General features: G+C 35.0%; 2 protein-coding genes across 4 annotated transcripts; one reads left to right on the plus strand and one right to left on the minus strand.

Annotated features, from left to right (window-relative positions):
• Nucleotides 1-1,670: 1,670 nt before the first annotated feature.
• Nucleotides 1,671-8,877, plus strand: LOC132631944 (short-chain dehydrogenase TIC 32, chloroplastic-like). Of its 2 annotated transcripts, none has more exons than XR_009579186.1 (8): nt 1,671-1,904; nt 2,701-2,932; nt 4,281-4,360; nt 4,937-5,090; nt 5,617-5,695; nt 6,307-6,448; nt 7,639-7,685; nt 8,384-8,503. XR_009579186.1 is itself a non-coding variant. In XM_060347700.1 (8 exons), the coding sequence occupies exons 1-8, from the start codon at nt 1,793-1,795 to the stop codon at nt 8,534-8,536; spliced, it is 942 nt and encodes a 313-aa protein (XP_060203683.1). In that variant the 5' UTR covers nt 1,672-1,792; the 3' UTR covers nt 8,537-8,877. The 2 variants fall into 2 exon arrangements, 1 of the variants encoding a protein (XP_060203683.1); XM_060347700.1 differs by having other exon boundaries at nt 1,672-1,904; nt 6,307-6,391; nt 8,384-8,877.
• A 231-nt stretch (nt 8,878-9,108) lies between these two features.
• Nucleotides 9,109-17,296, minus strand: LOC132631943 (mitogen-activated protein kinase kinase kinase YODA-like). 2 transcript variants are annotated; one of them, XM_060347699.1, is made up of 12 exons: nt 16,990-17,295; nt 15,045-15,681; nt 14,114-14,845; nt 13,893-13,980; nt 13,697-13,759; nt 13,315-13,475; nt 13,149-13,224; nt 12,759-12,818; nt 12,556-12,663; nt 12,160-12,381; nt 10,367-10,458; nt 9,109-10,199 (listed from the first exon to the last, which is right to left on the minus strand). In XM_060347699.1, the coding sequence occupies exons 2-12, from the start codon at nt 15,593-15,595 to the stop codon at nt 9,701-9,703; spliced, it is 2,652 nt and encodes an 883-aa protein (XP_060203682.1). In that variant the 5' UTR covers nt 15,596-15,681; nt 16,990-17,295; the 3' UTR covers nt 9,109-9,700. The 2 variants fall into 2 exon arrangements, 1 of the variants encoding a protein (XP_060203682.1); XR_009579185.1 differs by lacking the exon at nt 9,109-10,199 and adding an exon at nt 11,346-11,629 and having other exon boundaries at nt 10,375-10,458; nt 16,990-17,296.
• Between the last annotated feature and the right edge of the window lie 9,607 nt (nt 17,297-26,903).

Below are 26,903 nucleotides of genomic sequence, written 5' to 3' on the forward strand. Positions count from 1 at the left end.
AATAATTAAAAACCTTGATATTACAAGAATATTTTGTAGATATTCTTTCAAATTAAATCACAAAAAATTACTGAAAAGTCAATAGAATTAATTGTTCTGACTTTAAATTTTCTTTTACATTCCAAAAGATGCATGTTAAAAAATAACATTTTTTTACTTTTCTTAATTTAATAAATCATTTTATGAAATCTACATTGTAATAACTTTTTCATGTTAAATGTAAATATTTTATCTTAAACTATATAAAATATTATTATCCGATATTTTGCAAAATATTTTAATATTTAAAAAAAGGTGAAAAATATAATTTTTACAATTGTCTAGTATTATTGCTTTTTGAAAATCAAATTGTATTTTCTTTAACTACATTATTTTTTCAAACATTTTCAATATATAAAAATAATATTTTATTTTTACTCTTTTAATATAGTAAATAAATTTTATGTTAATAGTGTGAGCACGTAAAATTATTAATTAACTACCGTACTTCGGAATTCATTTTTTCGATTGAGACGGAGGGACTGTAATTTACATTTTTGAAGTATTTAACAATGATATAAGTTATTTATATTTATTTTCTTAATTTAAAACTTAATCCAAACTTAAGTGAAATCTTGATAAATTACTTATGTTCGCCAGCATGTACGACATAAGATTGTAGTGAAAAATTAAAAAGAAATTACTAAATGGACGAATAAAAAAATAAAATAGCAAATGATAAATAGTAAATAACATCAATAAATAATAAATAGTATTATCAGAATAATATTGTAATTCAATCATTAAGCCTATATTAAGATAGAATTGAATGACATGATAATTCTTTATACGTCTATAATAAATTTTTAAGGAAAAACATAATTTGAAACAAGTTTAATAATATTTTTACACAAAAGATTCAAATATGTATAAGTATGCTTTGTGGGGCCTCTATAACCTTTTCCATAACGTCATCTTTTTTAGTGGCATGAAAAAGTCCTTAAAGTTCTCAAAATTTTCCAAAATGTGTGAAGATTCACAAAGCCATAAATTTTTCAATTAGGGGTAAAAAGAGTAAAAAAAAATTCACGTCAAGACTACAAAAAACCGGTATTCTCCCTTATATATAGTAGCAAAGCAATGAAAAGTAGACAATAAAAATAAAAAGTAAATTTGACCTTAGAAATAAATTTGGAACCTAAAAGTAATTAATTGAAAAGTTTGACATTAAATTGGAAACTTTTGTGAGGACTATAAATACCCCTTGATTCTCCCTTATATATAGTAGTAATGTTTTCTGTACATCACAATATTCATGTAATTTTGAAAATGAAAAAAAAAAGGTCTAAATTTTGTTTCATATAATGAAATATTAACAATCAATTTATTTAAAAAAATAATCGTGCGTAGCTCTCTAGAACAAATATTAATCATAGCATTTACTCCATCACTTTTAATTGAAGTGTCATAATTTTCATTTTAGTCCGTCCTTACTTCCTTATTAAAAACAATTTGATTTTAATCTTTTTAAATGAAATGATCTAAAATCATAATTATTTATGATTCGTTTTAAATCATAAATTTTAATTTTTTTTAAAAAAATTCATGCCCAATCATATACCCTGCATAAATCGGGATGAAGGGAATATTTGGTCAAAATACTATAGGAGTATAAATATGTCCCAGTGTGGCAGAAGCAGCCAAAAGTTGGGGAGGGAAAAATCCAAGAAAAGAAAAGAGGATAGCTTAAGATTGATTAATCTGACAAAGGTGGTGTTTTTACAGTTGTTGCTTTGAGAAAAAAAAAAGAAGCATGCCAATGTGGTTTCTTAACAAAAAGGGTCCTTCTGGTTTCTCATCAAACTCAACAGCTGAGGAAGTAACTCAAGGAATTGATGGCTCTGCTCTTACTGCCATTGTTACAGGTACTACTTAACTCTCTTTCTATTTTTCCATACTGAGTTTGTAGGGAAATTTTACCTGCCCTGCCCATTTCTTGTTCTTTTTTATTTCCTGTAACAATTGCCTTAATTGTTAATATGTTTCTTTCTTGGTTTAGTATTAAAATAGATTTTGCATAATACAATTCTGATTTCTAATTTTCTTGATGAATCAGAATTAAAGCAGAAAGGTGCAATTTTTGCCTCAACTCAGGCTACTCATAATATGTTATATGTATATTGTCCGTGGCCGAACTATGATTTTTAGGTAGGGGTGTCAAAATATGAAAAGGTAAACATTGGACAGAAATTAAAGGTATTCAACTCATAGGGTATATACATAAAAAAAAATCACTAATCTACACTACAATTTTCCAGCGAAGCCTTGGATACATGTGGCTCCGCCACTGTGTAAGAAAAGGGGCAGCCCGGTGCACTAAGCCTCCCGCGATGCGTGGGTCCAAGGAAGAACTATCATCCCTGTTGACATGTAAATTTGTTTTGAAACAGTTTCATGTATTGTATACTTCCTCAGTTGTATATTTCATAAAGAAGAACTAGCCGTGTTATTTTGCATGAATCTGGTATGATACTATGGAATGAGAAGATCCCAAATAGAGCAGAATACGTATGGACGATTCATTTAGCTGTCCCCAACTCGCTTGGGATTGAGGCATAGATGTTGTTCTTGTATTTAAAAATTCACCATGTCTCAGTGTTCTCATTGTCTTTGTGGATACTTGCTACCACTTACACTTTTATATCGGTGATGGTTAAACAGGAGCATCAAGTGGAATTGGTGCTGAAACTGCACGTGTTCTTGCATTGCGGGGTGTGCATGTAATTATGGGGGTCAGGAATATCTCTGCTGGAAAACAGGTTAAAGAGGCAATTATTAGAGATGTCCCAGAAGCTAAGATTGATGCCTTGGAGTTGGATCTCAGTTCACTTGCTTCTGTGAGGAATTTCGCATCAAATTACAATTCTTTAGGCCTTCCTCTAAACCTGCTTATGTAAGATGAAGTTGGATAAGTGTAGACTTCTTTTGTTTTGGTTACTTTTTATACTCCTACGTAAATGCATAGCAAAGCAATTTTGAGTATTGCTATTTGTGCCTTCTTTTCATGATTTAGAGTTAGTAAAACTGTATTAGGCGTACTTCATAAAAAATAACATACTATGACCTCTTCATTAGTTTGTTAACTAGTACTTGGTCAGGATGGAAGTACGTTAGCTACTGATGTTGAGTGGGTTGAAGCTGTGTGCTTAATCTGAAGTCTCTGAAAACCAGAACCCTGTATTAAAGAAAGCACACATATCTGATGTGAGTCTTATGCACATTTCTATTTCTATTAAGTTCTCAGAAAAGGTCTGGTGGCCCGGGCACAAACTATAGATGTATGTATGTGAACACTGAAACAAGAGAAAAGCAAGAAGTTAATATGACACCAAGGGAAGCTAACCGTTGTTATGTGTTAGTTCTCAAACACAGCATGCTCCAGGTCAATTACCTAATCTAAATGTTGAAATAGAATTTCTTGTCTGATTTTAAGAAATGTAGAAAAGAAATTACTTAGTACATTAAGTTGCAAACTATATTCTATACTAATTTTAAGTCAATATAACTACGACTTTAACACTAAATTGAATAGGTGAGTCGATAAATATCACAGGAATCATCTCCGATGTACTGTAACTCCATATTTGAATGTGACATAATGGAACTTATTTGGCTAATCTCCATATTTTTCCTTGTCTGCTGTACATATGATAAGTTTTCTGTTTCTCTGTGATGTCAATATAAATATGGAGATCACTCTTCCATATTTCAATTATAAAACTCAGACAATACAAAATCAACATTCAGTTTTTAAAAGCATGCAATTTCTATCACTAATTAATGCAAATTTTTGGACAGTTCCAGTTCTATCTTTCGTGTTCCTTCACAAGATTCAGATGACACAAAAGTAAAATTCCTGACATTTTGAAATTTAAAGTAATCTGTTATACTAATTTCTAAGATCAGTTTTCACTCTATCGACGACCCCTTTTTATTATTTTTTCTTGGCTCAAGAAGGGATTATTCATCATAGGTAATAACAGTTGCATATTCCTTTAACTTAATACAACTAAAAAAGCCAACAGACGGAATCCAAGGCTATTTAGATTTGGTTGCTGATTCAGCGAAGTTCAGTGTGCTGGTAAATAAGCTACAGATGATATTATCATGTTCAGCCTTCCTCGCACAACATTTAGGGTGAACAGAACTTACATTTGTATTCATGGTACTTGTGCTTTAACTTTCTTTTAGGCAGACTGGTGTGCACAGAAATAACTAGATAATTTCACTCTTGTGGCAAGTAACAATGCAGGAATCATGGCAACCCCATTCGCACTTTCCAAGGATAAGATTGAGCTGCAATTTGCAACAAACCATGTTGGTAAGATGCACAGCATTTCCCACTACTTAACACTGAAACAAAATAATCAAAGAAAATGAGAATAATAGGACTGGGTATCTTCCTTTGGAGATGATATGGTTAATACAGGGTCACACAAATAGCCAGGCCTTAAACACTGGAGTTATGAGGTCAATTATTTGGGCTAAGTGTGTATCATCTAACAATGTATGTCCTGCTTGTTAGACTTACTTTGATGACCAATTATTGATTTGCTTAATTTTAGATGATTACCTTGTCTTTACAGCCAAAATTGGCTCAGACGCTCAGTTTATGTTTACATTGTTACTCCCTTGTCTTTGGTGCCCATAGTCCTTAATTTGCGAGGTTGTGTGTTCCTAGATTTAAACATCATCTAAATTTAATGCAGGCACAGTAGTTGGTGTTTTTAGTGTGAATGCTAATGTTTTAATTTCGTAGTCATTTGTTTGATAAGGTTCTGTATTCTTAGATTTCTGCATAACTTAATGACATCTTGTGGGAAAATTATGTTTTTGGTGATACTGAGGTCAACTGCATCACTCTAGAGGATGATTGACGAAGTATATTTTATTGCAGGCCACTTCCTTCTAACAAATTTATTGCTGGACGTCATGAAAAGAACGGCCTGTCAGAGTAGAAAAGAAGGAAGAATTGTTAATGTCTCCTCACGCCGCCACAAATTTTCTTACAATGAAGGGATTCGGTTTAACAAGATTAATGATCAATCAGGGTGAACATGCTATAGTCTGTGACATATCTTTTGAGTGCTAATTCTTTAGTTGTTGAGTCTTTGATTTTCTTCCCTAAATTTGACTAATGTATATATTAGTGTCCATCATTGGCGGAAGATGTTGTATGCACTGCACAGAGTATCTGTAAAGAACTAAAGCATAAGAAACTTATCTTTGCGATTCTCCCAATCTCTCTCATAGGGACTGTGCATCTGTGAGAAACAGGCCCTAATTTCGTTGTTGTCTCTATCACCGACCATGTTCGAATGAAAAAGCATTATAACAGTGCTATTTTCAATGACTATTGGAAAATATTTATGCCCTACACGAATTTAAAATTTGGACAATAATTGTCCCCAATTCTCGGTGACGTGAGGGACAAAGATTTTTAGCCAAAGTAATTGATCATTTATCTGTAGTCATAAGGAGTGTGTATTTGTGTTGTTTTCAGAAAATAGATGAAATGTGCTTATGTTTAGAAAAATTGACACAGGACTTTGTCTTATGTGGATGAATGATCCTCAGGTATACTAGCCTATCTGCATATGGTCAGTCAAAGCTTGCCAATGTGCTGCATGCTAATGAACTTGCTAGACGTCTAAAGGTACGCACTGATCAAGTTAACAGTTTATTGTATTTGAAGATTGACCTTTTCTAATACATTTGGTAAAATATAATCCACCAGACTATACAAGTATGTTATATAAATATGTCAAATTTGACTCTATCATCCCTGACCTAGTAATTTTCAAATGGATTTACCACGAAGACTGAAACCTCCTCAACTGTAGAAATTTTCCTGGAGTAGATTGAGGATTGTAAGTGGCATACCATAATGGTAGAAGTGTTTTCTCAATGTACTTTCTGCTAAACAAGCATTTAATACAAACCTATAAGTTTCAGCATTTGCTACAAATGTTTTCAAGGAGGCATCATCCATTACAGTGCCTGGATATTGCATTTTATACTTCTTGAGTTGCAATTTTTATCTTACAAACATTAAAGTACCGTACTCCTAGAATAGACACTGTCAAAGGTTTCTCCCTCTTCTTTTCTGATTAGGCGTGAAGTAGTTATATTGAATCCTCTCTTTAACTAATATTACCAGGCTTACAGAACCTTTTGGTACCTTGCTTGACAACGGTACCAAGTATAAGTAGCTGATAAGCTCTTTATCCATTTTAAGAATAATAATTTGGTCATTTGCTTGAAAAGGATGAGGGTATGGAGATCACGGCGAATTCGCTTCACCCAGGAGCCATTGCCACCAACCTTTTCCGTCAGCACAACATTATCAGTGGTAATCTCTTTGACTTCTGAGTCTGCAGGGGTGCTACATATAAAGCTCAACTGAATGGTATACTCGACATTACTGCAAATGTCTAAAATCGTGCTTCTTTGGTATTTGTACAGTCTGCCAGATTTCACTTTTTTCATAGGTTTATATAAGTCTTGTACTTGAAAAGAAAAAGGGAACATTGGCCAAAATGTCAAAAAGACAGCTGAATGTCTATGAAAAAGCAACAGATCCTCCTAATTCATTAATGCGAAGTTTAAGATTATTTCACTGTCATGATTATGCTTGTGGTACCCACTAAAGCATAACCTCAAAAATCAAATCGAAGCAATTTAAAGAATTGAAAGGAAAAGGCATGTTGCTTCATGACTTTATAGGCTAGGATTTAAGTTAAATATGCTGGTGTTGAGAACGAATAACACTACCCAGATGATCCTCCCACGAGCTTGGTAACCATCTAACAAGTCAAATCTGGTTCGAAGCCCTTGTTAACTGTCCATAGTGGGCCTTCTCAGTGTTGCTTATGTCTTGTTCTTTACTAAAGTTTGTGAACTTGTTACTTACATTTGATGGAGCTAGATGATGGGGTCACTGCCTTTGGTCAAACGTATAAGCTCTTGGCTGCATGCCTATTTATCCTTCATCTATCTTGTTACTGCTCAAAATGCTCTTTGTGGGCATTTTGAAATAAACTAAAGATCCTCACAGATCTTTTGTGCCGGGTTGTATTCCGGGTTATCTATTGTAAGTAACCAATAAGTATTAGAAATGAATTTATGAATCAATATACTGCAGGGCAGTATCTTCGTTTACCTTTGAAACTAGCAAGTTTCCCCTTCAGAGCACCTTACTGATTCTCCATAGTCTCAGTGCAACCAAGCATCAACTTATAAGGTACCATGTTAATCCAGGGTAAAAAAATCATAGAAAGTAGAGTTGATGGATGATGAAAACACATTTTTGCCTTACCGAATTCCACGGATATACAATTTTTGTTTAAAGAGAAGTATAATTAAGATTTATATCTAACAGAAAACTAACTGGATTTCTGCTACTTTATTTTATGACTTTCATCAACATCTTCATAATTTGGTCAATATCTCCCTTCAAATTCTCAGACCCTGAGAATAAAGGATAAGTACTTTGAGGTCCTGTCACTAGCATCCTTTCTGCGTGGAAGGTGTTCACGTTTTTCTCTTTTCTAAAAAATGACATTGTATTTATCCACTGTCTTTCTCGATGTGATGCAGGCATTGTTAATGTCATTGGCAAGCATGTGTTGAAAAATGTTCAGCAGGTAATTGTGGAGTGCTGGAAGTCCTATTAAATTCTTTTGTTCTAGACTATGTGTAGCAAGAAAAATCTTTAACAAACACACAAGGGAAATGGAATGCTGAGAATGAAAATCTAAAGACACTTGGTTTGCTAGAATTTGAATTTAACTTTAAAATCATGATTCATGGGTTATATCCCAAATAGAATAAGATATCAAGAGTGTACTTTTATTTTTCCTTGAACAAAGTCTGGTTGGAATAAGACCCAATTGCTGTAGATACTATGCAACCAATCCTTCTTCAGAAGATTATGAATAAGCAGTACTGAAAGAGGAAAGTACGGTTTGTCATCCTTTATTTTTTAGTTTTTAAAGTAGAGTACCTCACTGGCCGTTTCTTTTTTCCACTTCTACTGTCATAGCTTCAAGTCTGTGATCTTGTGGAAGTAGCTAGCAAATCTAGAGATTTCATACGTGCCAAAGAGGATTTCATTTCCTTACCCTCACAGGTGATCATGGAGGGTAAGGGAATTAAATCTCTTTGGCAGGTATGAATAGCTGTCATGAATCAAAGTTTCAGAAGTCATAAAGACAAGAAACACTTTAGTTTTGGCTGTTCTATTCGTGCACCTTTTTCTGTTTCATAGGCGAAAATGTTCTTTCCATAAGTTTCTTGACGGAATCCTCTATTTGCTGATGTTGTCTTGTGAAAGTGGTTTCAGGGAGCTGCAACAACATGCTATGTGGCTTTGCATCCTGATGTTAAAGGTGTAAGTGGCAAATATTATGCGAACTGCAACATAGCTGAGGCGAGTCCCCTAGCTAACGATGCTGGATTGGCATTGTGGGATTTTACCACGAGTATAGTTGGGTAACATATAGCATGCGATTTTAAACCTTGCTTTTGTGTAAATGGGGTTTGCACATTAAGTTCTTTGCCGTGTACCAGCATTCACTTTATACTGAGCTGTGTATCTTGTTTGCAAGATTACAACACTGGGAATCCCTGAACCTTGTCTTGGGCTCATTCCCATGTTGTGCATTGGGAGTAGTCTCTTAAATGATGCTCCGAATGCATGTGACTCTTAAAACAGCAGCTCTGCATCATTGTAATTGTTACTATCATTTTTGTTAATGAGATTTTTTTGACCTGTGGAAGTACGATTCAAAATACAGTGAATAATGAACTCACGTTTACTCTCTTCCATTTAAATAACAGAGTGTTGGTTTGAAATAGAGTTCGAACTCACATCAGCAACCCGCTTCCTTTAATGGTGTATCCATGGCATTTGATTTCGCTATCGTAATCAAAGTCCCATTAACTGATATAATCTCCAACTCCTGTGCATTCACAAAAAGATGGGCCACGCGTCAAACGTCTTCTGGATTACGACATACTCAAAGTTTGACTCTGAGAATCCAGCAACAGCCATAAAGACAAACTACAGAAAATAAATGTGCTGTCATCTTTGATTGTTTAATCAACAGTATCAGCAATATTTTCAGTTACATTGTTCACTGTACAGAAACCCCAACCCCCTTCCCCCCTAATTCTATTTAATTTCCACGCTTGCTTCTTTTGTTCTCTTCTATGGGACAGCATAAATATACAAGTTTTGGTACCACAAATGTCATTTTGAAGGATCAGCTGTACATTGAATCACTTGAAGCTAGCTTCCACGTGCAAAACACTCCTTTCATGGCTCAGGTTTGGTTATCAGATCCGATCTTAGGCACTCCACATTTTACAAACCGCTTAACTGTCCACAGATGCTACAATGAAGGTGGTCAAAAGATTCACTGGGAAGTAAGCTTCATCTTTTTAACACTAGACCCAAGGGAGGGAGGAGATGATAAGATCAGCTGATTGATATCGACAATTGATAAAGTTCTGCTCAAGATGTTATTTTATTTCCTAGTTTCCCCCTGGTGGATCCTTATTGTGCAAATCAGCTTCCTTCAAAGTTACCAAGATACACTGATAGTAAACAATGGAACTGGAAACTTTCCCGTGAATGTTGTATCTGACAAAGAAAAAATCACGCTTCACCTATGCGACCTTCCAAAGGAGGGCAAGGGTTTAGATCTAGTGAAGGAACCAATTTCACATGATCCCTTAAGAGTTGCTGAGACACCCGATTGGCCAGCACTGACTGCCCATCATAAAGCTCTCCTCCTGTGGGCCTCCCGAACTGCTTTCCAGGAGCATCATTTTGAGAGGATGCCAATTCCCGGAAAGCATGAGATCCTGACGGTGGCCCTCGTAAAACATCAGGATCCCAGTAAGAAGGTCCATTCATATAAGGACTGTGTGGAAGTGGTGCTGCCTCCTGTAAGTAAACTGACTGATTAAGGTGATGAAATGGGATAGCACCTGTTCCTCCAGAGAGTGGTGTTGATGAGCCAGACATGGTGATAGGACTTGATATGGGTGATGGAGACAGCCTCCCATTTAGGTGTTGAGGCGACCTTGGATGTAAAAGAGGGCTACCAATTGGAGAGACAGGGCATGATATGTTTCTTGTAACGTGGATGTCACTGGAGATCAAAGAAGAATATCAGTGATCATAAAAGATGAGTACTACCTTCATTATTTTCTCTAGTATATTCAGAATTAAAATTTGAATGGCAACTGCTTTCTTTTGAAAGATTCTCAATTAAGAATTAGAGAATACAAGTAATTTAAAATGATCAAGAGAAAAGACCTGCAGTGGAAATTAGATTTTGACACTCTGGATGAGTGGATTGCAAGTCTTTCTGATTCTGATGTAGGGATATTCCTTGCCTGTCCAATGCCCTAAGATTCATAAAGAACACACTGATAAGATTAAGCCATGCCAAAGAAGTCCAAGATGGAGATCTATAATGTTTACGTCGTAGTGTAAAATTCACTTGGAATTACTATTCTACGCATTCAGACATCATGAATTTAATATAGTAGCAATTAATCTTTGCTCTCCCCTTCCTTTAGGGGATGATTTAGATCTTGTTTGGATGGGCTTAAAAAAAGCAGCTTATAAGCTGTTAAAACAGCTTATAAGCTGCTTTAGATAAGCTAAGCCAAACGGGCCCAATTAATTTTTTGGGCTTATTTTAAGCACAAAATGGTTTTAAGCTGGCCAGCCAAACACTCAAAAAAGCTGAAAACAGCTTATAGGCAACTTATAAGCCAATCCAAACGGGCTCTTAGTCCTTTCTCTATTAGACATTCCAACATGGACTAGAGAAGACCGTCTGTTCTGAGGAAGCATGCTCCCTCATACTGATGCTAGAACAAAGATATTACATCTATTGATACAGCAAATAGTGTGATAGCATTAATATGCATCACCGTTTCAGATATCCAGCGACATGGGAATCCTCCATCTAAATTTCATTTTCTTAAAGATAAAAGCTCTCTCCCTCCAAAGCTGCTGGGTCTGAATGAACCCATAAGTTATACAGTATACACTAGATCCGCCCAGCTTACACTAAAATGAATCAGGAAGCTTGCAAGTCAATTTCTCTTTCTTTTTTTTTCAAAAAAAAAAAAAATGTAGAGGTTCACCTATACTTTTTTTTTTCCCCTTTCCGAAGGGTGAGGCTTTTACTCTGTTATTAATCAAGAAGATAACAAGAACTAAGCTCACCAACCTTACTTGAGGTTGAATACTACAAATGACATGAGGGGCAAGCAAATTGCACCTTCAAGAAAGCAAAGACAAACGAGATTGCAGCATAGAACGCAATGCAACTGGTCAGCAAGTAGAAAGTTTCTCACGGTTCCTTTTTTGCAATGAGCTTGTCTTAGTAATTTCCTTTTGTCACTTTTTAAGTATTTCCGACTGTTAAAGATTCATATCCAAAAAAAAAAAAAAAAGTCTCACAGTTCAAAAAAAAAAGATAATAGAAACTACTTGGTGAAGAAAAATACGCTCCTTATCGTAAGGACCCGTCTCTTCAACTAGCCAGGAACTGTTGAGAATAAGCTACAAATTCAAGTACACAGATTATATGGCTACACATCAAACAATATAAAACCTTGGCCATATTTACAGACCAGTTAAATTATTTACTTCTCCAGAAGGAAACGACCCGTGTCAATGTTACCTTATTCAAAAAAAAAAAAAAAAAAAAAAAAAAAGGAAACGACCCGTTTCATAGAACTGAATACATATTCCAGTACATTATTATCGACATATGAGATTGGTACTGTTGGTACCCAAGAAGTAATATTAACCAGGAAAGAACCTTAAGAATATATTCCATCAACAGATTTCAAATAAAGAAAGCTTGACTCTTGGATATATGTAACCAATCAGTTAATTTTGCCAAAACTAATTGCTGATCCATAATACATTATATCACTCATCATTTTGTGGATACAGAAGAATAAATATGCCAGTGCACTTTTACCAGTATCATCAGCATAGCCTTCCTGTTTCTGAAAATGAAGAGAAAGGACTAGCAATGTCCTATCAACGGAGAGAAAAGAAGACCAAAATAAAAAGAACTGTACCGGAGATTTTACGCCATTTGATCCTGCACATGGAGGAATATTTGGCTTCTCCAGAGTTGCGGCATTTTTCACAAAAGGATGCTCCAATAGCTGAGCAGCAGTAGGACGATGACGCGGCTCACGCTGCAAGCACTTCCTCACAAAATCTTTTGCTTCATCTGAGAGCTGTTCTGGTATAGCTGGGAGTTCTTTACTATTTCCAATCTTAAACATAGCAGCAACCTTTGGGCCAGAAGACATCAAACACCACATATTATATGTTAAGGGAATGAACTAGCATTGCACAACTTGCAATCTCAAACTAAATTATGGCAAAGCGTTAATCTACAGAAAATTTCCAGAAGAAAAACAAGGCAGGAAATGCTCAAATAATGTTCTCTCAACCAAGTTACTCACCCCTTCATACTGGCTCCAAGGAGGCTTTGATGTAGCCATTTCTAAGACGGTGCACCCAAGACTCCATATATCAACAGCAAGGTTAGCCCCACTAGAATTCTTTATAACCTGAAACAACAGTAAAGAGGCACTTTGGAGTCAAATTATAAGGAACCAAGGCACATTAAAAGAACTTTAAAATACTTCCCAAATCAAATCCTGACCTCGGGGGCCATCCAGTAAGGGCTTCCCTTGAATGACAATGGACATGATTGCCCTGTTATCTGCAAATTTGTGATTATAAAATTTAAGAAGTGAGGCTCCGCCTGAAGAGCACACCCACAGAGGGTAAAGTATCCTATACAGGGTAGACAGTAACACCAGTGCATTACTTAATGGATTAAAGTCTGTATTTATCAATTACCGCTCCAAAAGCAAGGAAGAAGTTAGATGATTAGAAAAAGATTTATCCATTCCAACAGCAATGTTATTAAGATGGAAGAGCAGATCTGGAAGGGGGAAAAAGGCATATGCTATCTCCAATTGATTATTTCATACAGCAATCGCAATCAGCCAAAAATATAATACCCTTAGAAGTCTATGTGTAAGCTTACATGTTTTGCCATTCCAAAGTCTGCTAACTTTATGCGCCCATTTGGATCAACAAGAATATTTGCTCCTTTGATATCTCTACGAAAATGCAGAGTTAGACAATAAGGGTCTTACAGCAAAAAGAATGATACTTTACAAAAAATGACCCAACCAAAAAAACATTATTACCTATGCACTGTGTTTTTAGCATGTAAATATGCAAGCCCAGATAAGATTTGTTGAGTATAACTACGGATCGCTGCCTCTCCAAATGCGCCATATTCTTGTAAAAGCTTATAAATGGACCCACCCGATACATATTCCAAGTAAATATACAGTTTATCGCCAACCTGATTGAGGTAAACAATTCAGAAGAAATGACAACTCAAAAACATCAAAAAGTTTAGCAAGCAAACATATATGGCTCTCATATGATAAGGTTTACAATTGTTCCCTGCTTAGATCTTGCGACTAAGATTTGGAGTGTTATGATTTTGAACCAAATTATTTAACAGTAACTAAAATGTCAAGTTCTTAATTGAGAAGGCTGCTAAGTTTGTTTGAAGCTCACCGTTTCTGTCCCGTAGTACTGAACAATGTTTGGATGCCTTAATCGGCTTAACAATGCAATCTCCTGCAAAATACTTGAACATAAGAGCATACTAAAAATGAAAACTTATGAATATATTATGACTCAGGAACCAACAACTCTAAGCAGTCCACAAGCATTAAACCTTCATAGACTGCTCACTATAAGATAAACTTACTTGTGCCAACTGCTTTGCACTTTCCTTTGACTTTGCATCGTCTGAAAATAATGTAACCTCCTTCATTGCACACATCTCACCGCTATCACTGCAGATAGACAAGGTCAGGTATTAAACAAATCTTCAGGCTATCAATCTTTGAATTGGACTTGCCAATGGCACGGCATAAGTAACATTTCAGATTTGTATTTACTTCAATAAGCCATGGTCAATGAATGTACCTATTAAAACCAACATAAACGTGTCCAAATGTGCCTCTTCCCAGCAATTTTCCTTTTTTCCAACGAGAGCCAGGGCTAGCAAGGTTCTCGGCTCTACCTGGACTTCGGGGCACCGAGGGAGAAGTTGCAACTGAATTGGAATGTGAAAACGGCGAAGAGTTGGAGATTGTCAAAGGAGGAAGAGGCAACGGGTGACTTTGTGGTCTTCCATCATCAGGCCAACTAGTCTGCAATTCAGAGGCTCCACCTACAGCCCTCGGATGAATTGGTGTGACAGCGCCACTGTGAATTCTCGAGCTAGGTCCCGGACTTGTCATCCTAGGACTAGGAATAGGGGAGTACTCTGGACTTCCTCTACAAGGCTGCCAAAACAGTTGTCCTGACATATCTCCTCCCATTGAATTATGTCCAGAATTCTGACCTGACCCAGGGCTTGAACAATGGCCAGATCCAAGTGAAGGAAGATCTGGATAAGCCCTTCCTGCCCATAAAGTAGAACTAGTAACTTGCTCACTTCCAGCAGATCTCATAGGACTTCTAGAAGGACTTGACATAGAACTATCAGGAGCACTGCAAAAGGCTCCAGGAGGAGGGACCAGTAGGTTGGGCACGTGACTACCTAAAGGTCTTTTAGGAGATACAGAGGAAACATTTCTACTTGGCGAAAGACTAATTGGTCTTGTCGTTTCTTTCGAGCTAATTTGTCCAACTGCAGATTGATCCTTAACAACTCTTCAAAACCAACAAGAAAAAGAATTGTGTCAATCAAGGTACTATAATTACAAATCAACAGCAAGCACCAAATTTTTTAACAAGAAAAACCACAACCCAAACCAATTAAGGCCCGCCAAAGGACAAGGAGCTGACTTATGAAAGAAAAGAATCTATAATGACCAAATTTTCTTCTGAATGACCTTCTACGGTTGCTAACCTGGAAGGGCTACCAGCAGCAGTTCTGCTCCCAGTTTCATAATCAGATGCAAGTGGACTACGTTGACGTGAATCAATAGGATCATCACTCTCAATAGAGCACTCGCTTGAAATAGAGGCAAAGACAAGCTCTCCATCTGTATCTGGGTCCAGTCTGCGCCTGATGCATGCAGGCTTGGGGAGAGGCAGAAACAAGGATGGCTTTGAGGCCTTCTCTACTCTGGACTTTGCTGATGCACTGATTGCAGAGTCCGACCTACCTACATTTGCTGGACGCAGACCTGGAAGTGGTAGTGGCTGGGCCGGAGGCCTTTCAGCAAAGCTTTGACTTCTTGATACATGTTTGGAAGGTGATGACGCTCTTGATTGTGCTTGGGACAGAGAACCCTTCTCAGAAGCAATGTCACTGTTATGCCTTCGAGAACCTCCTGATTTACCGGGAGATTTAACTTCAGCTGGACCCTTAAACTTGCGATGCCATGTATCAATAAAACTTTCTTTTGATGCTTTCTTCTTAGCATCTTTTGATGATGACTTCCACCAAGAAGGCATATCTCCTTGAGCTAAAAAGCAGCAAAATCGATACAACTTACTACAACATAATTTTCAAATATCCAGCCTTTTATTGGACAATAAACCTGCAAGCAGAAAAAGACAGGCATAATTTAGTTAAGAACTTGAGGAAAATAGACTCTTAATCCATTGTGATAATGCATATGTCAATCCCTCCATTTCTGAAGATAAATATTACATAAAAAATATTCCAATACAGGCATGAATTTGATCCGCCCCAAATAAACTATCAGCCTCGCAGTCCCCCCACACCCCCCATATGATCAGTGTGGCGGCGGGCATCCTTATACGGAAGAGCGAACTTTCAGGATTGATCATTGTGTGTCACCACGACCGAGGACATACTTACAGTGTTACAGATGAAAGAATTAGTCAACTAAAGCAGTCAGCTTCATGATACAACTATGGTAACCAATACTTAGGTCAACAACAACATACCTAGGGTGATCCCTGTGAGAGGTAGAGAGGCTGTTTCTGAAGACGGTAACCAATACTTACACCAGTTCATCAAAAAAAGAACGTGAAAAGAATCAATTTGAGGCCAAGTGGTTAAGAGTCTGGACAACCACAACTAACATCACACGTTCAAACCTTTTTTCACCTCCTATTGGTCCGCATAAACAGATAGTTTGGTTCCAACAATTTAACTTTCACCTAAGATCATCTATATAATAAAACAGAAATTCCCACTCAGATTCTTTATTTACTTATTTTTGACAGGTACTAAGAAATTTCACAAAAGAATTCCTAGCGAACCAATTAAACACTAATCAGCCATGAACATGAAATAGTACCCATGATCCAGTTCAAAGAAATACTCCCTTCTAACATCAATTTTTTTTCCCTTTCCTATAAGTCCTTCTGACACCAATCTTGAAAGGGTGGAATCAAAATATACTTTCCTTTACCGCCTCTCGACTTGCTTTTTTTCCCATTTCAAAGACTAATGGGTCTCCTTATATGGGAGAATCCTCAGCCCATCATCCATGCCAAACACAACTGGTGAGAAAAATTATTATGAAATCTCCTATACCCAATCTTTCTTCATAAGTCCCAGCAAAGAATATAACTTTTCATTTCTTGCCATCTCCCCGTGTTTTCATCAAACACCAATAGTTAGATAAAATGTATCTTTTACATAATACTCTTATCACTTAACCATGGTTAATCAACTAGAAATAAATCAACTTGGTTCGGTTAAGTTTTATAGATGATGCTACTGACCAAAACTCAAAAAATATAGCATTTCCAGGCAGATCTAAAACACTAACAACGCACTTAAAACAAGTAAAAAAGCAAATATTACTTAACATTGTTTAACAGCTTGAAATAAGTTGCTAAAAATAGAAAAGAAAGATCACCAAAAATCTCACCATTAAAGTGCTCGACTATCAAATAATCGAGCACAAACAGCTCGCTCGAAATTGAATCCAACTCAAGTAGTATTAGCTCAAATGAAACCCTAGAAAAATCTCAACTTCCTTTTCCCCGCTACGAGATTTTGCCGAGAAATATAGAGAGAAAGGGAAGTTGAAGAATACGAATTGAGAGAAAGTTAGTATTATGTTGAAGAGATCGCGTAAGAATGGAGATGGAGCTTTTAGAGAGAGAGAGCAGTGATGAGAAGAGCTGCTAAGTAATAAGAGAGAGAAACACCACTGGAGTGGAAAAGAGGTGTCCCACAGTTAAACAATTTCATATTAAATGACTCATTTCCTTACTATAAAATAAATTACTAGTCTATTGCGTATATTTCCATGTTTTATTGAGAAATTAATTTGCAATGAAATACGTTTTTGTTAGACTAATTTAACACTGGGTATGTTGTTGTTGCTTTTTTGGGCGGAGAGTCGTTCAAATAGCCTCTCTGCCCCAGGTATGAGTAAAATGTGTATATATTATATCCTTCTTAGACCCCATTTATGAAATTACATTGATATTTATTGTTGATTAATATGTATAAAAGTATTTTTGATCAATATATACTAAAACGCTTTTAGTGAACTATTGAAGCTATACAAAAAAAAATATTAATCGTTGCTAGTGACGAGGCTTACTAAATTTGAGGGTCCGTGAGTAGAATTCAAATTTGATAACTAACCACCGCGTGTATTCCTGAAAAACTAAAGTTGCATTTGGAATATAACAAATTGAATTTATATTTTTTGGCTAAATATATTTTCAAATTTTGAATTATATTTGCATGAAAGCTGTTGCTTCTTTTTTTTTTTAACGAGGAAAAGATTTTTGAATTTTGGAAAAAATGAAAAACAACCTTTTTTTAGAGAAGAAGAATTAAAATACTAGGGAAAAAATGTCACTTTTATTGCAAAAACTATCGAACAACACATTTTCAAAACTTGAAATTCTTTTTTGCCAAAAATTGTTTCACCTAACTTTTCGTTACAAATGCAACCAGAATGGTAGTAATATAGTGAAAGAATTTAACAATAAATGATAGTAGTAGTAATTATTACTATGAAGCACGGAAATAAATTTTATAATTATGAAATAATTAAAGTTGGGATTCCATTGTGTGTTCCTTCTTTTAATTTCTTTATTGTTTCCGTTATCTAATTCCACTGTAGCAGTAGTTGCTTTCATGGAGGTGTATGGCTCACGTACAATGCAATCTACGTCTTGCCGTATACGTGTGATTATGATCTAACGGTCAATTATATTTTTTTTCATTTTCTAATTTGGTTGATAATATATTTGTAGCAGAGTAATCTTTCTTTGGTATGGACAGTGTAGAGCAACTTAGTACTTGAAAGTGACAGAAAAATAAAACAAATATACTACTAATTTCTATTTATTTCTCTTTGTTCGCGTTTTTTTTTTTTTTTGACAATTACACAAACCTCCCCTGAAATTTGAATATATAATACTACTTACGTTCCTTGTGATTTTATTAAATTTCACACAAACCTCCACTTTTATTTTTTATTACTAAGCAAATTATATGTTTAATTTCCAATGAAATTAGTATCCCCTTATGCTTCAATTTTATTCTTTTGTGTAGCAAATTGCATTCTCATATTGTATCAAGGGATAAGGGAACAAACACCCATAAACTATAAGGAAACTCCAACTACACACCTAAATAATGGGAGGGCCCTTACTCTCCAACCCCCCCCCCCCCCCCACCCCCCACAACACCCTGAACTTATCTTTTTGTATTATTTACCTCTTTTGAACTTGTTTTTTCATATTATTTAGCTCATTCACTAATTAGCTAGTAAAGAAAATAAGTAAAAACACATCATGTGCAAACACACACTTATTCTAAACTAAAAAAAAAAGGTCTTAATGTTTTTTTCCATTTGATTCTTTCGAATTCAAATGATTGGACCCCATCAAGTGATTCAGAAAAGAAAAATAAATAAAAGAAGCAATGGGAGATCGTAATAGTGAAAGAAGGAGGACGAGGGGTCTGAGAGAGGATGAAGATCCGGTTGTTTGGGTTTGAAAAAAACAGATACAAAAAAGGCATTAAGACTCATATCTAAAGTTTAGAATAAGCGTGTGTTTGTACATGCTGCGTTTTTACTCATTTTATATAGGTAATTAGTGAAGGGGATAAATAATACGAAAAAATTAGTTTATGGGGGTAAATAATACAAAAAAAATAAGTTTAGGTGTAATAGGATTCTTGCATAGTTTAGATGTATAGTTGGCAAATTCATCATAATTTAGGGATGTTTATATGTCTTATCCCTTTTACTAAAGATGAATCTAATCCTGTTGTCATTCATTCACCTTCTTCAAATAAATAGAGAAATAAAAATAAAACTAAGATGTAGTGCAAAACAAAAATTTTAAAAACCATTATTACAAAGGTGAAATTGTTAAATATTTTCAGGTCAATTCTACAATATTTAACTAATTAAAAGGACTAAATGAACTTCATTTTGTGTTAGGATATTTGAAGCAAATCTAGACATATGTTGTTGCCGTTTTTTGTTCTTTATTTTATTCAAAAAGAAGAGAAAAGACGAATAAATAACTGTCTTGGCAAGAGAAGAGAAGGAAAAAGGAAAAAAGTGCATGAAGTAATTAAATCATAGCAAATAAAATTACTATTTGTCCTTTTCCGTCGGAATATAAAAATTAGTTTTATACTAAATTAATATGTTTGGGCATAAAGAAAATTTTCCTTTGACTTTAATTATAATCCACTTGTCGGGAGTCATTGTTAAACCAGTATGGTCTTTTCTCTTTCTAACCTTAAGAATTAAGGCCCCTAAGAAGCAAAGAAAATGGAAGGCCATTAAAATGATTAAGAGGCAATTTCCTTTAAGATATTAATAAACTCTTTTTTGTCAGTTTATAGAATATCAAAATTGACAAGAAAAATGCCATTAAAATTTCTAGAAAAATGTCTTCAGGAAGGACATAATGATGAATCTAAGGAGATACACTTTTGTATTATTACCAATTTTTAATTACGTGAAATAGACACAAATAAGAATCAAATCAAAATCAGCACTAGATGCCAATATCTATAACATTAATGAAAATAAACTTTTAGAAAAAAAAAACATAAATAATAATCAAAAGTGTGTTCACGTTATGAAATAAAATTAATAAAATGCAAATTTTGAAAATGATAATGTTAATAATATTTTAGGGTTTAGATCCTATCTTGTGGTTCTTCCTCCAATTTATTTTAATATTTGTTTCATTATACAAAAATGTTGTACAAATACTGTTCGACTGAAATCTAAAAGAATCGTTCAATTTCATATGGACACTTAGCCACATGTGTGGCATGTATATTTCATTATATTTATTATAAAATTTGTGTCTAATAATTTATTAACAATTGAAAAAATTATACGAATATTTTACTTAATTAGTCTGTATAGGTGTTTCTGCATCGATTATATTTCTTTTGAGCCGAGGGTCTATCGGAAATAGTCTCTCTATCCTAAAGATAGAGGTAAGATCTGCGTACATCTTACCCTCCCCAGACCCCACTTGTTGGATTACACTGGGTATGTTGTTTGTTTAGTCTGTATAGGTGTCTCGCATGTACTACTCTAAAAATGAGAAGAGACAGATGAAATATACAATTCTCAATATGCGGTTTGTATCTAAATATCATGCACGTTGCACGTGACATTATCTAAACCTTTTTATGAGTGGCATATGTAAGTTATTTCGTTAAGTTCAGTGGCATGGTTGAGTTTTTCCCCAAATTCTTATAATACATGACTCTCTTGGGTAACCAAACTCACTTATGGAGTTTTTTTGTTTATCGTTGATGCATGATATTCAACCTTTTGGAATTATATTCTTATATAAACCTCCATCTTTTCTAATTTATGTAATAAACTAATAATCTTATGTTACAAGCTTATAAGGACAAATTTGTCGCTTATACTAACAACATTCACAAACTATACTCTCTTATTTAATTTGATTATGATTCTAATCTTATTTTATATCATTCACAATTTCACATACTTTATGGCTCTTTTAAAAGATTTAAAAAACACATAAAATTTGTTTAAGAAAAAAAGAGACGAGTTTAAAAGAGAGTACACAATGAGGTGTAGGTCGGTATGAAAATACATATGAGTGTGTGAATTAAGAGTATGTATGTGTTTTCATTGTGGAATTTTGGGTAATATAGTGGTTGGAACGTGGTGATGGCTTCAAAAAACGACATAAAATTTGCTGAGACAGGATTAAAAAAGAGTACACTATTGAGGTATAGGTGGTAAGGAAAGTACATATGAGCATGTATGTGTTTTCATGATAGAATTTGTGGTGTTATAGTGGTTGGAATGTGATGGTGGCTTGGGAGAAGGACATAAAAAAAATTCAAAAAAAAAGGGGGGGGGGGGGGGGGGGGTTAATAGAGATTACACAAATAAGGTGTAGCTGGGTGTGGAACTACATATGAGTGTGTGAATTAAGAGTGTGTATGTCTTTTCATGGTGAAATTTGAGATGTTAATAGTAGTTGGGACGTGATAAGGGACTGGAAAAAGCTTAAATAGGCCACTGAACTTAACGAAATGATTCACATATGCCACTCGTAAAAAAAAGGGGAGGGGGGGGGGGGGGTAGGTGAGAAGGGAGGGGATTGTTAAGTCAGGGGTGGAGGGAGGAAGGGCCAAAGAGGTTCATCCAAACTCCCTTTGGTGGAAAAATTATACTGTTTATATATGGTTAAAATTATTTTTTATGTATATATAGTAGACATTGAACCCCCTTTGGCTTCTTCGTGCGTTTACTTTTCCATATTTTGAACCCCCCTAGTGAAAATCCTAACTCCGCCACTGTGTTAAGTAATGAACGGTTTAGATAATGCAGGTGGCAAAATCTGATATTAGTAGGGCTCCGCTAGTGGTTAGTGGCATGAATGAACCAAATGTGTCACAGTTTTATGTCCAACTATTAACGAGTGGCATGAATAGGTCATTACTATCTATCTTACATCAATTTCTACCTATGTGTAATGCTATGTTGTATTTTTCTTTTTAGTTGATATTCAGCTAAAAGTGTATATTCATATTAAGTTATCACCTCATTTCTTATGCATAATTGTGTTGTTACATCTTTATCGTGGGTGTTTTGAGTTTTTTACGAATTTTGTGTGTGTAGGAAATGTGTCAAATGAACATGGATCGGCACGAGGTGATTTTGGCATGGTTTGTAGCAAATGAATGAGATTGGAGAATAGCTGAGCTCGCTCGAGATCCTTGCCCTGCAAAACTGCTAGGCGAGCCAAAAAACCAAAAAAAAAAAAAAAAGAGTTGGCCAAGGTCGTTTGCAGTCCTCGCGATGCGAGAGTCCAGGCGAGCCAGGAAGTCAGCCCCAGCCGAGTTTGGACAGTGTTAAATGATCACTTACACAGCCTAGGTCATATATAAACTCTAAGAAACATCTTTTGAATGGTTACACACTATTTTTGGAGACAAGAACGCACAAGAAGCGCAAGCAACGAGAATTCGAGTTAGAGTTTCAATTTCTTCCATTGTTTTATTATTTGTTCGTTATAAAATCTATGCTATGTTCTTAAACAATATTATGAGTAGCTGGATTTCTTCTCTATGATTTTGGTGGAACTATTTGTTGAATAAATTCATGATTTGTTTAATTATATCGAGTCATTCTTCTTTTAGGTTTTAGTTGAGCAACATCACTTCTAAGTCATTAAGAGATTAGTTACTTAGAATTAAAAGTTGGATTAGAAATAACAAAGCTTTGACATATCCTAATTCCTATGAATAACGTAAATTGTTAGCTAGAGTTAGTTTGAGAGAATAATTCTAGAAAAATACTATACTTGATTGAAAGATATTTGTGATAAGAAAAGATCATGATTGATAGAGAATAGGTTGGCGAGATTATGATTAATAAGTTAAGAATTTATTTCAACAACTGGGGAAATCAACATCCTAGGCCTTTTACCATCGAAAGAAACTCTTTTTATTTACTTAATGCTATTACTCTTGTTATTTATTCTTGGTTGGTCTACTTTAAAAATGCAAAATATTATACCTCGGAAAATTGATTAATTGATAGTTGATGATGCGAAAGTGTGACTGAAATAGGGATCAAATTCGAACTTAAAAATTAGATTATATTTGCAACGATCGCGTAGCTTAATAGTACGAGTTTTGAGTGTGATCATTAGTTTATGTAATTAGATTCACCTATGTACATATTAGTTTTTATTTAAAAAGAAGTACTATTTAAAAACTTTTCAAACATTTTGTTAATAACTTCGAATAATTGGAAAAATATCCAAGTAACATAATAAATTTTTAAAAATAAAAAATAATTTGCTCGTGTGAATAATTTCGTTAGTGAAAATATAAAAAACTCAAAATATATCTAGAAAGAATGACACTAATGAAAGACAACCCCCCCCCCCGCACACCCCCACCCCACCCTCGGTGGGACTCAAATACTTAATACATGTAACAATGACATAATACTTACTGGAAATAACATTAGATTTTATGACAAATATGTATAAATCTTCTCTATTTTAATCTAAATGAATCTAAAATCATAAGATAGAATAAGATATGTTATCATATGAATTTAAGGTGAAACCAAAAGAACAACTATCATAATATTTTTTTTAAATGATCTAAAAGGATTTTATAATTCAAATGGGCAAAATAGCCATTGGTTGGAATAGAAGGGGAAGAATATCAATAATCTAAAGTTGGAGGGAAATTTAATTTTTAAGGCAAAGTTAAATAGGAAAAATAATTTATTAAAGAAAAAAATTGATAGAAGTTGGTATATTCCCTTTCTTAAAATCCTGAGCGTTGCATTTACATAGCATTTTCTTGGAATGTCAAATGGGCATAAGTGCGTTTTAGTAGGCAAACTTGAGATTTATGTCAATAGAGCTGAAATGTTACACTTACACCAATAATCTCATAGTGACAAATAGGTGTACACAAAGACAGATAAAACTTTTATTTAGCTTGAAGATCTGCATATCTGCAGGTAGATATTATATTATCATTGTCATTTGCATATCATGCATGGTAAATGGAGTATGAGAAAATACATTTGGAAGCACTATTTATAAATTTCGTCAAACACTAATTGCTACTGACCAAAAGTGCTTCTACCACAAATCCACAGTGACCCGTTCTAATTTTCACTTTTGGATAATAAACTTTGCGCTGACACACCTAATCTCAAATGCTAAATTTTTTGACCCCTTGTAAATTCAAGTATCAAAATTGATTTCCAAATCCTTAAAATACATATCTAGAGTTAATAAGCCAAATTCAAACTGTTTTTCACCAAAAATACTTTTTTGAAAAATACTTCTCAAATAAGCTGATTTTAAAAAGTTAGACCAAACAAACTATTAGTCTACATTTACTTTGATCTCAAACACTCTTGGCGATGCTTTTCACAAAGATAACAAGTAGCTAGTAAGCCTAGTATCAAGCATAATGTCTTTTTCTCTCTCTTTACAATTAGAAAACTTGCTCAATAATGTGAAACGATTTTTTGCAATTTATTCCAATGCTTTTCTCACATTAATCTAACTATTTTTTGTTAATATTTTAGGTGTTTGAGTCAGTTTGTGTGCACTTAAACTAATTCTGACAGGTATCTACTACCTCTCACAACATAGGTACTGCCAAAGGCTTGGACAGATGTAAAGAAATCACCGCTTTTCCCTTCAATAGGGGTGGATTTATGTTGGTCCGAGGGGTGTCACGTGACATTGCTTCGTCGAATTTTTTTACTAGATATACATATATGGAAATAAATGGAACAAAATCAAAAGATAAAATTAATAAGTGACATTGCTTCAGAACAAAGTTGTGCACTGGTCTGTTGGTTAGGCGCTCGATTTTAAGGGTGAGGTCGCGAGTTCGAAGTCGCCTAGCCTCACTTTTTTGCTTACAACAATGGATAAATATAGTCTTAAAGATAAGTAATTGGAATTGGGTGTAATTACACAGTTTGGCCTATTTGTTTGACCAAGTAATTACTTGGTTAGGTGGGAATTGAGAGGGTGTAGCGATTTCGATCACCTAGCAGGCCTTTTATTTGGTAGGTAACATCGCCAAAGCGTATCATCAGATTTGACTACGAAGGAAGGAACTCGAAGTGAAAGGGCACGGTCTTGTGCAAGGCAATGATAGTTGGCCCTCTATCATCTTCTATCTGGTAGACTTGGTAAAAGGGCCCCGACTTATTTCCAAAATGTGAGTTCGGCCGCGGCTTCCCCCTTTTTTTGGGGGGGGGGGGGGGGATCAAGTTCCTTGCCGACTGCCACCTATCGACCCCGACAATGGGTAAATATAGTCTTAAAAACAAGTAATTGGAATTGGGTGTAATTACACAGTTTGACCTATTTGTTTGACCAAGTTATTACTTGGTTAGGTGGGAATTGAGAGGGTGTAATTACACTCTTCAATATTTTTTTTTGGGGGGGGGGGGGGGGGGGGGGGTTGAGAATTGGGTGTAATTACAGGGTTACTTTTTAATTTCTTTTATTTTTTAATTTATTTTTATTTCTATTATTTTCATTTCTTTTTTCTTTTTAATTATTTTTATTTTTAAAATATATGTTCCTTTTTATATTATTTATCTTTCATTTTCTTTCTTCTCATTCCCAACCTTTACTTCTTGTGATTCCATGTAACTGCTCGTATTTTTTAAAAAAATTTATTCATTTACCAATACTTTGTTGTTATTCTAATTTTTGAAATTACATTTCGTAATATTAGAAAGAATGAGTCATTAAAAAACTTGTCATATAATGAGTGATGTTATTAAAATAGAATTTCTTTGGGAATGAGGTTATAGACTTATATTTTTCCTTTCTTTTGAATTATATTTACCTAAGTTATGTTGGAACTTGGAACTTGTTGGAATTTGACATAGAGTATTATGTTAAAAAAAATAGATTTTGAATTTAGGTTATATTTCGATGTTAATTTATTTGCTTTAGTACTATTGACTTGTTATTTCACATTGCATGTGTAACGACCCGTTTGGTCATTATAGTACTTTTGACCCTTTTTCCCTTGTTGAACCTTTGTTGAGGTCATCGGGCGAGTTTTAGTGTGACTTTTGGAAGTTTGAGCCTTAAAGTGAGATATGTTTGACTCAAAGTTGACTTTTCGGTAAACGGACCTTTTTTTAATTTTCGTCGATTCTGAGAGGTCCGGGTGGTCGGTTGTGACTTGGTGGGATCTTCGGTTCGGTTCTCGAGGCACTTGGGTGCATTTTGTGACTTGGGTTGGAAAGTTGACTTTAGGCCATTGGGAGGTTGACTCAATCAATTAGACCTCCGTTGGGAATTTCGAGGCCACGGGTGAGTTCGTAGCTCATTTTTATGTGTATGCACGTTTGTTTTGTATCTGTGGGGCCTCGGGTGATAGTCGAATTTCGGGATGAAACTTGTCAAAAATCAGAAAATTTCTGGTGTCTGGTGTCCGCCGCAGCAGTACCGGACTAGCGGTAGCGGTCTCGCTATAGCGAGGGACCGATCGTCATAGCGATTGATAGGGGTTTGTGGCGAGTCGCCATAGCGGACGGATATCTGCTATGGCGGACTCGCGATAGCGAATAGGGAGCCGTCGTAGAGGCTGGTCGAGTTATGATGTAGACTGCCATAGCGGGTCAGGTCTCGCTGAAGCAAGCCCGCTGCAGTGGATGACGGGACTAGATTCTTATTTAATGCTTAGTTGAAACCCTTCATTTCCTATCACTTCATTTATTGGTTCTAAGCATCCTTGGAGGCAATTTGGAGAGTTCTTGACTGATTTATCTTGTGGGTA

This window comes from Lycium barbarum, chromosome 3 (assembly GCF_019175385.1).
Source record: "Lycium barbarum isolate Lr01 chromosome 3, ASM1917538v2, whole genome shotgun sequence".
In the NCBI taxonomy this organism is placed as follows: Eukaryota; Viridiplantae; Streptophyta; class Magnoliopsida; order Solanales; family Solanaceae; genus Lycium; species Lycium barbarum.

Bases quoted from the DNA above. Each gene is read 5' to 3' on its own strand.
- LOC132631943 (XM_060347699.1), bottom strand. From the start codon at position 15,595: ATGCCTTCTTGGTGGAAGTCATCATCAAAAGATGCTAAGAAGAAAGCA. The intron at 13,981-14,113 runs GTACATTCATTG...GTCTATCTGCAG, and splicing joins GTTTATGTTGGTTTTAATAG to TGATAGCGGTGAGATGTGTG. The intron at 10,200-10,366 runs GTCTTTTCTCTT...TTTGATCTCCAG, and splicing joins AAATCTAATTTCCACTGCAG to TGACATCCACGTTACAAGAA.
- LOC132631944 (XM_060347700.1), top strand. From the start codon at position 1,793: ATGCCAATGTGGTTTCTTAACAAAAAGGGTCCTTCTGGTTTCTCATCA. The intron at 4,361-4,936 runs GTAAGATGCACA...ATTTTATTGCAG, and splicing joins ATTTGCAACAAACCATGTTG to GCCACTTCCTTCTAACAAAT. The intron at 7,686-8,383 runs GTAATTGTGGAG...AAGTGGTTTCAG, and splicing joins TGTTGAAAAATGTTCAGCAG to GGAGCTGCAACAACATGCTA.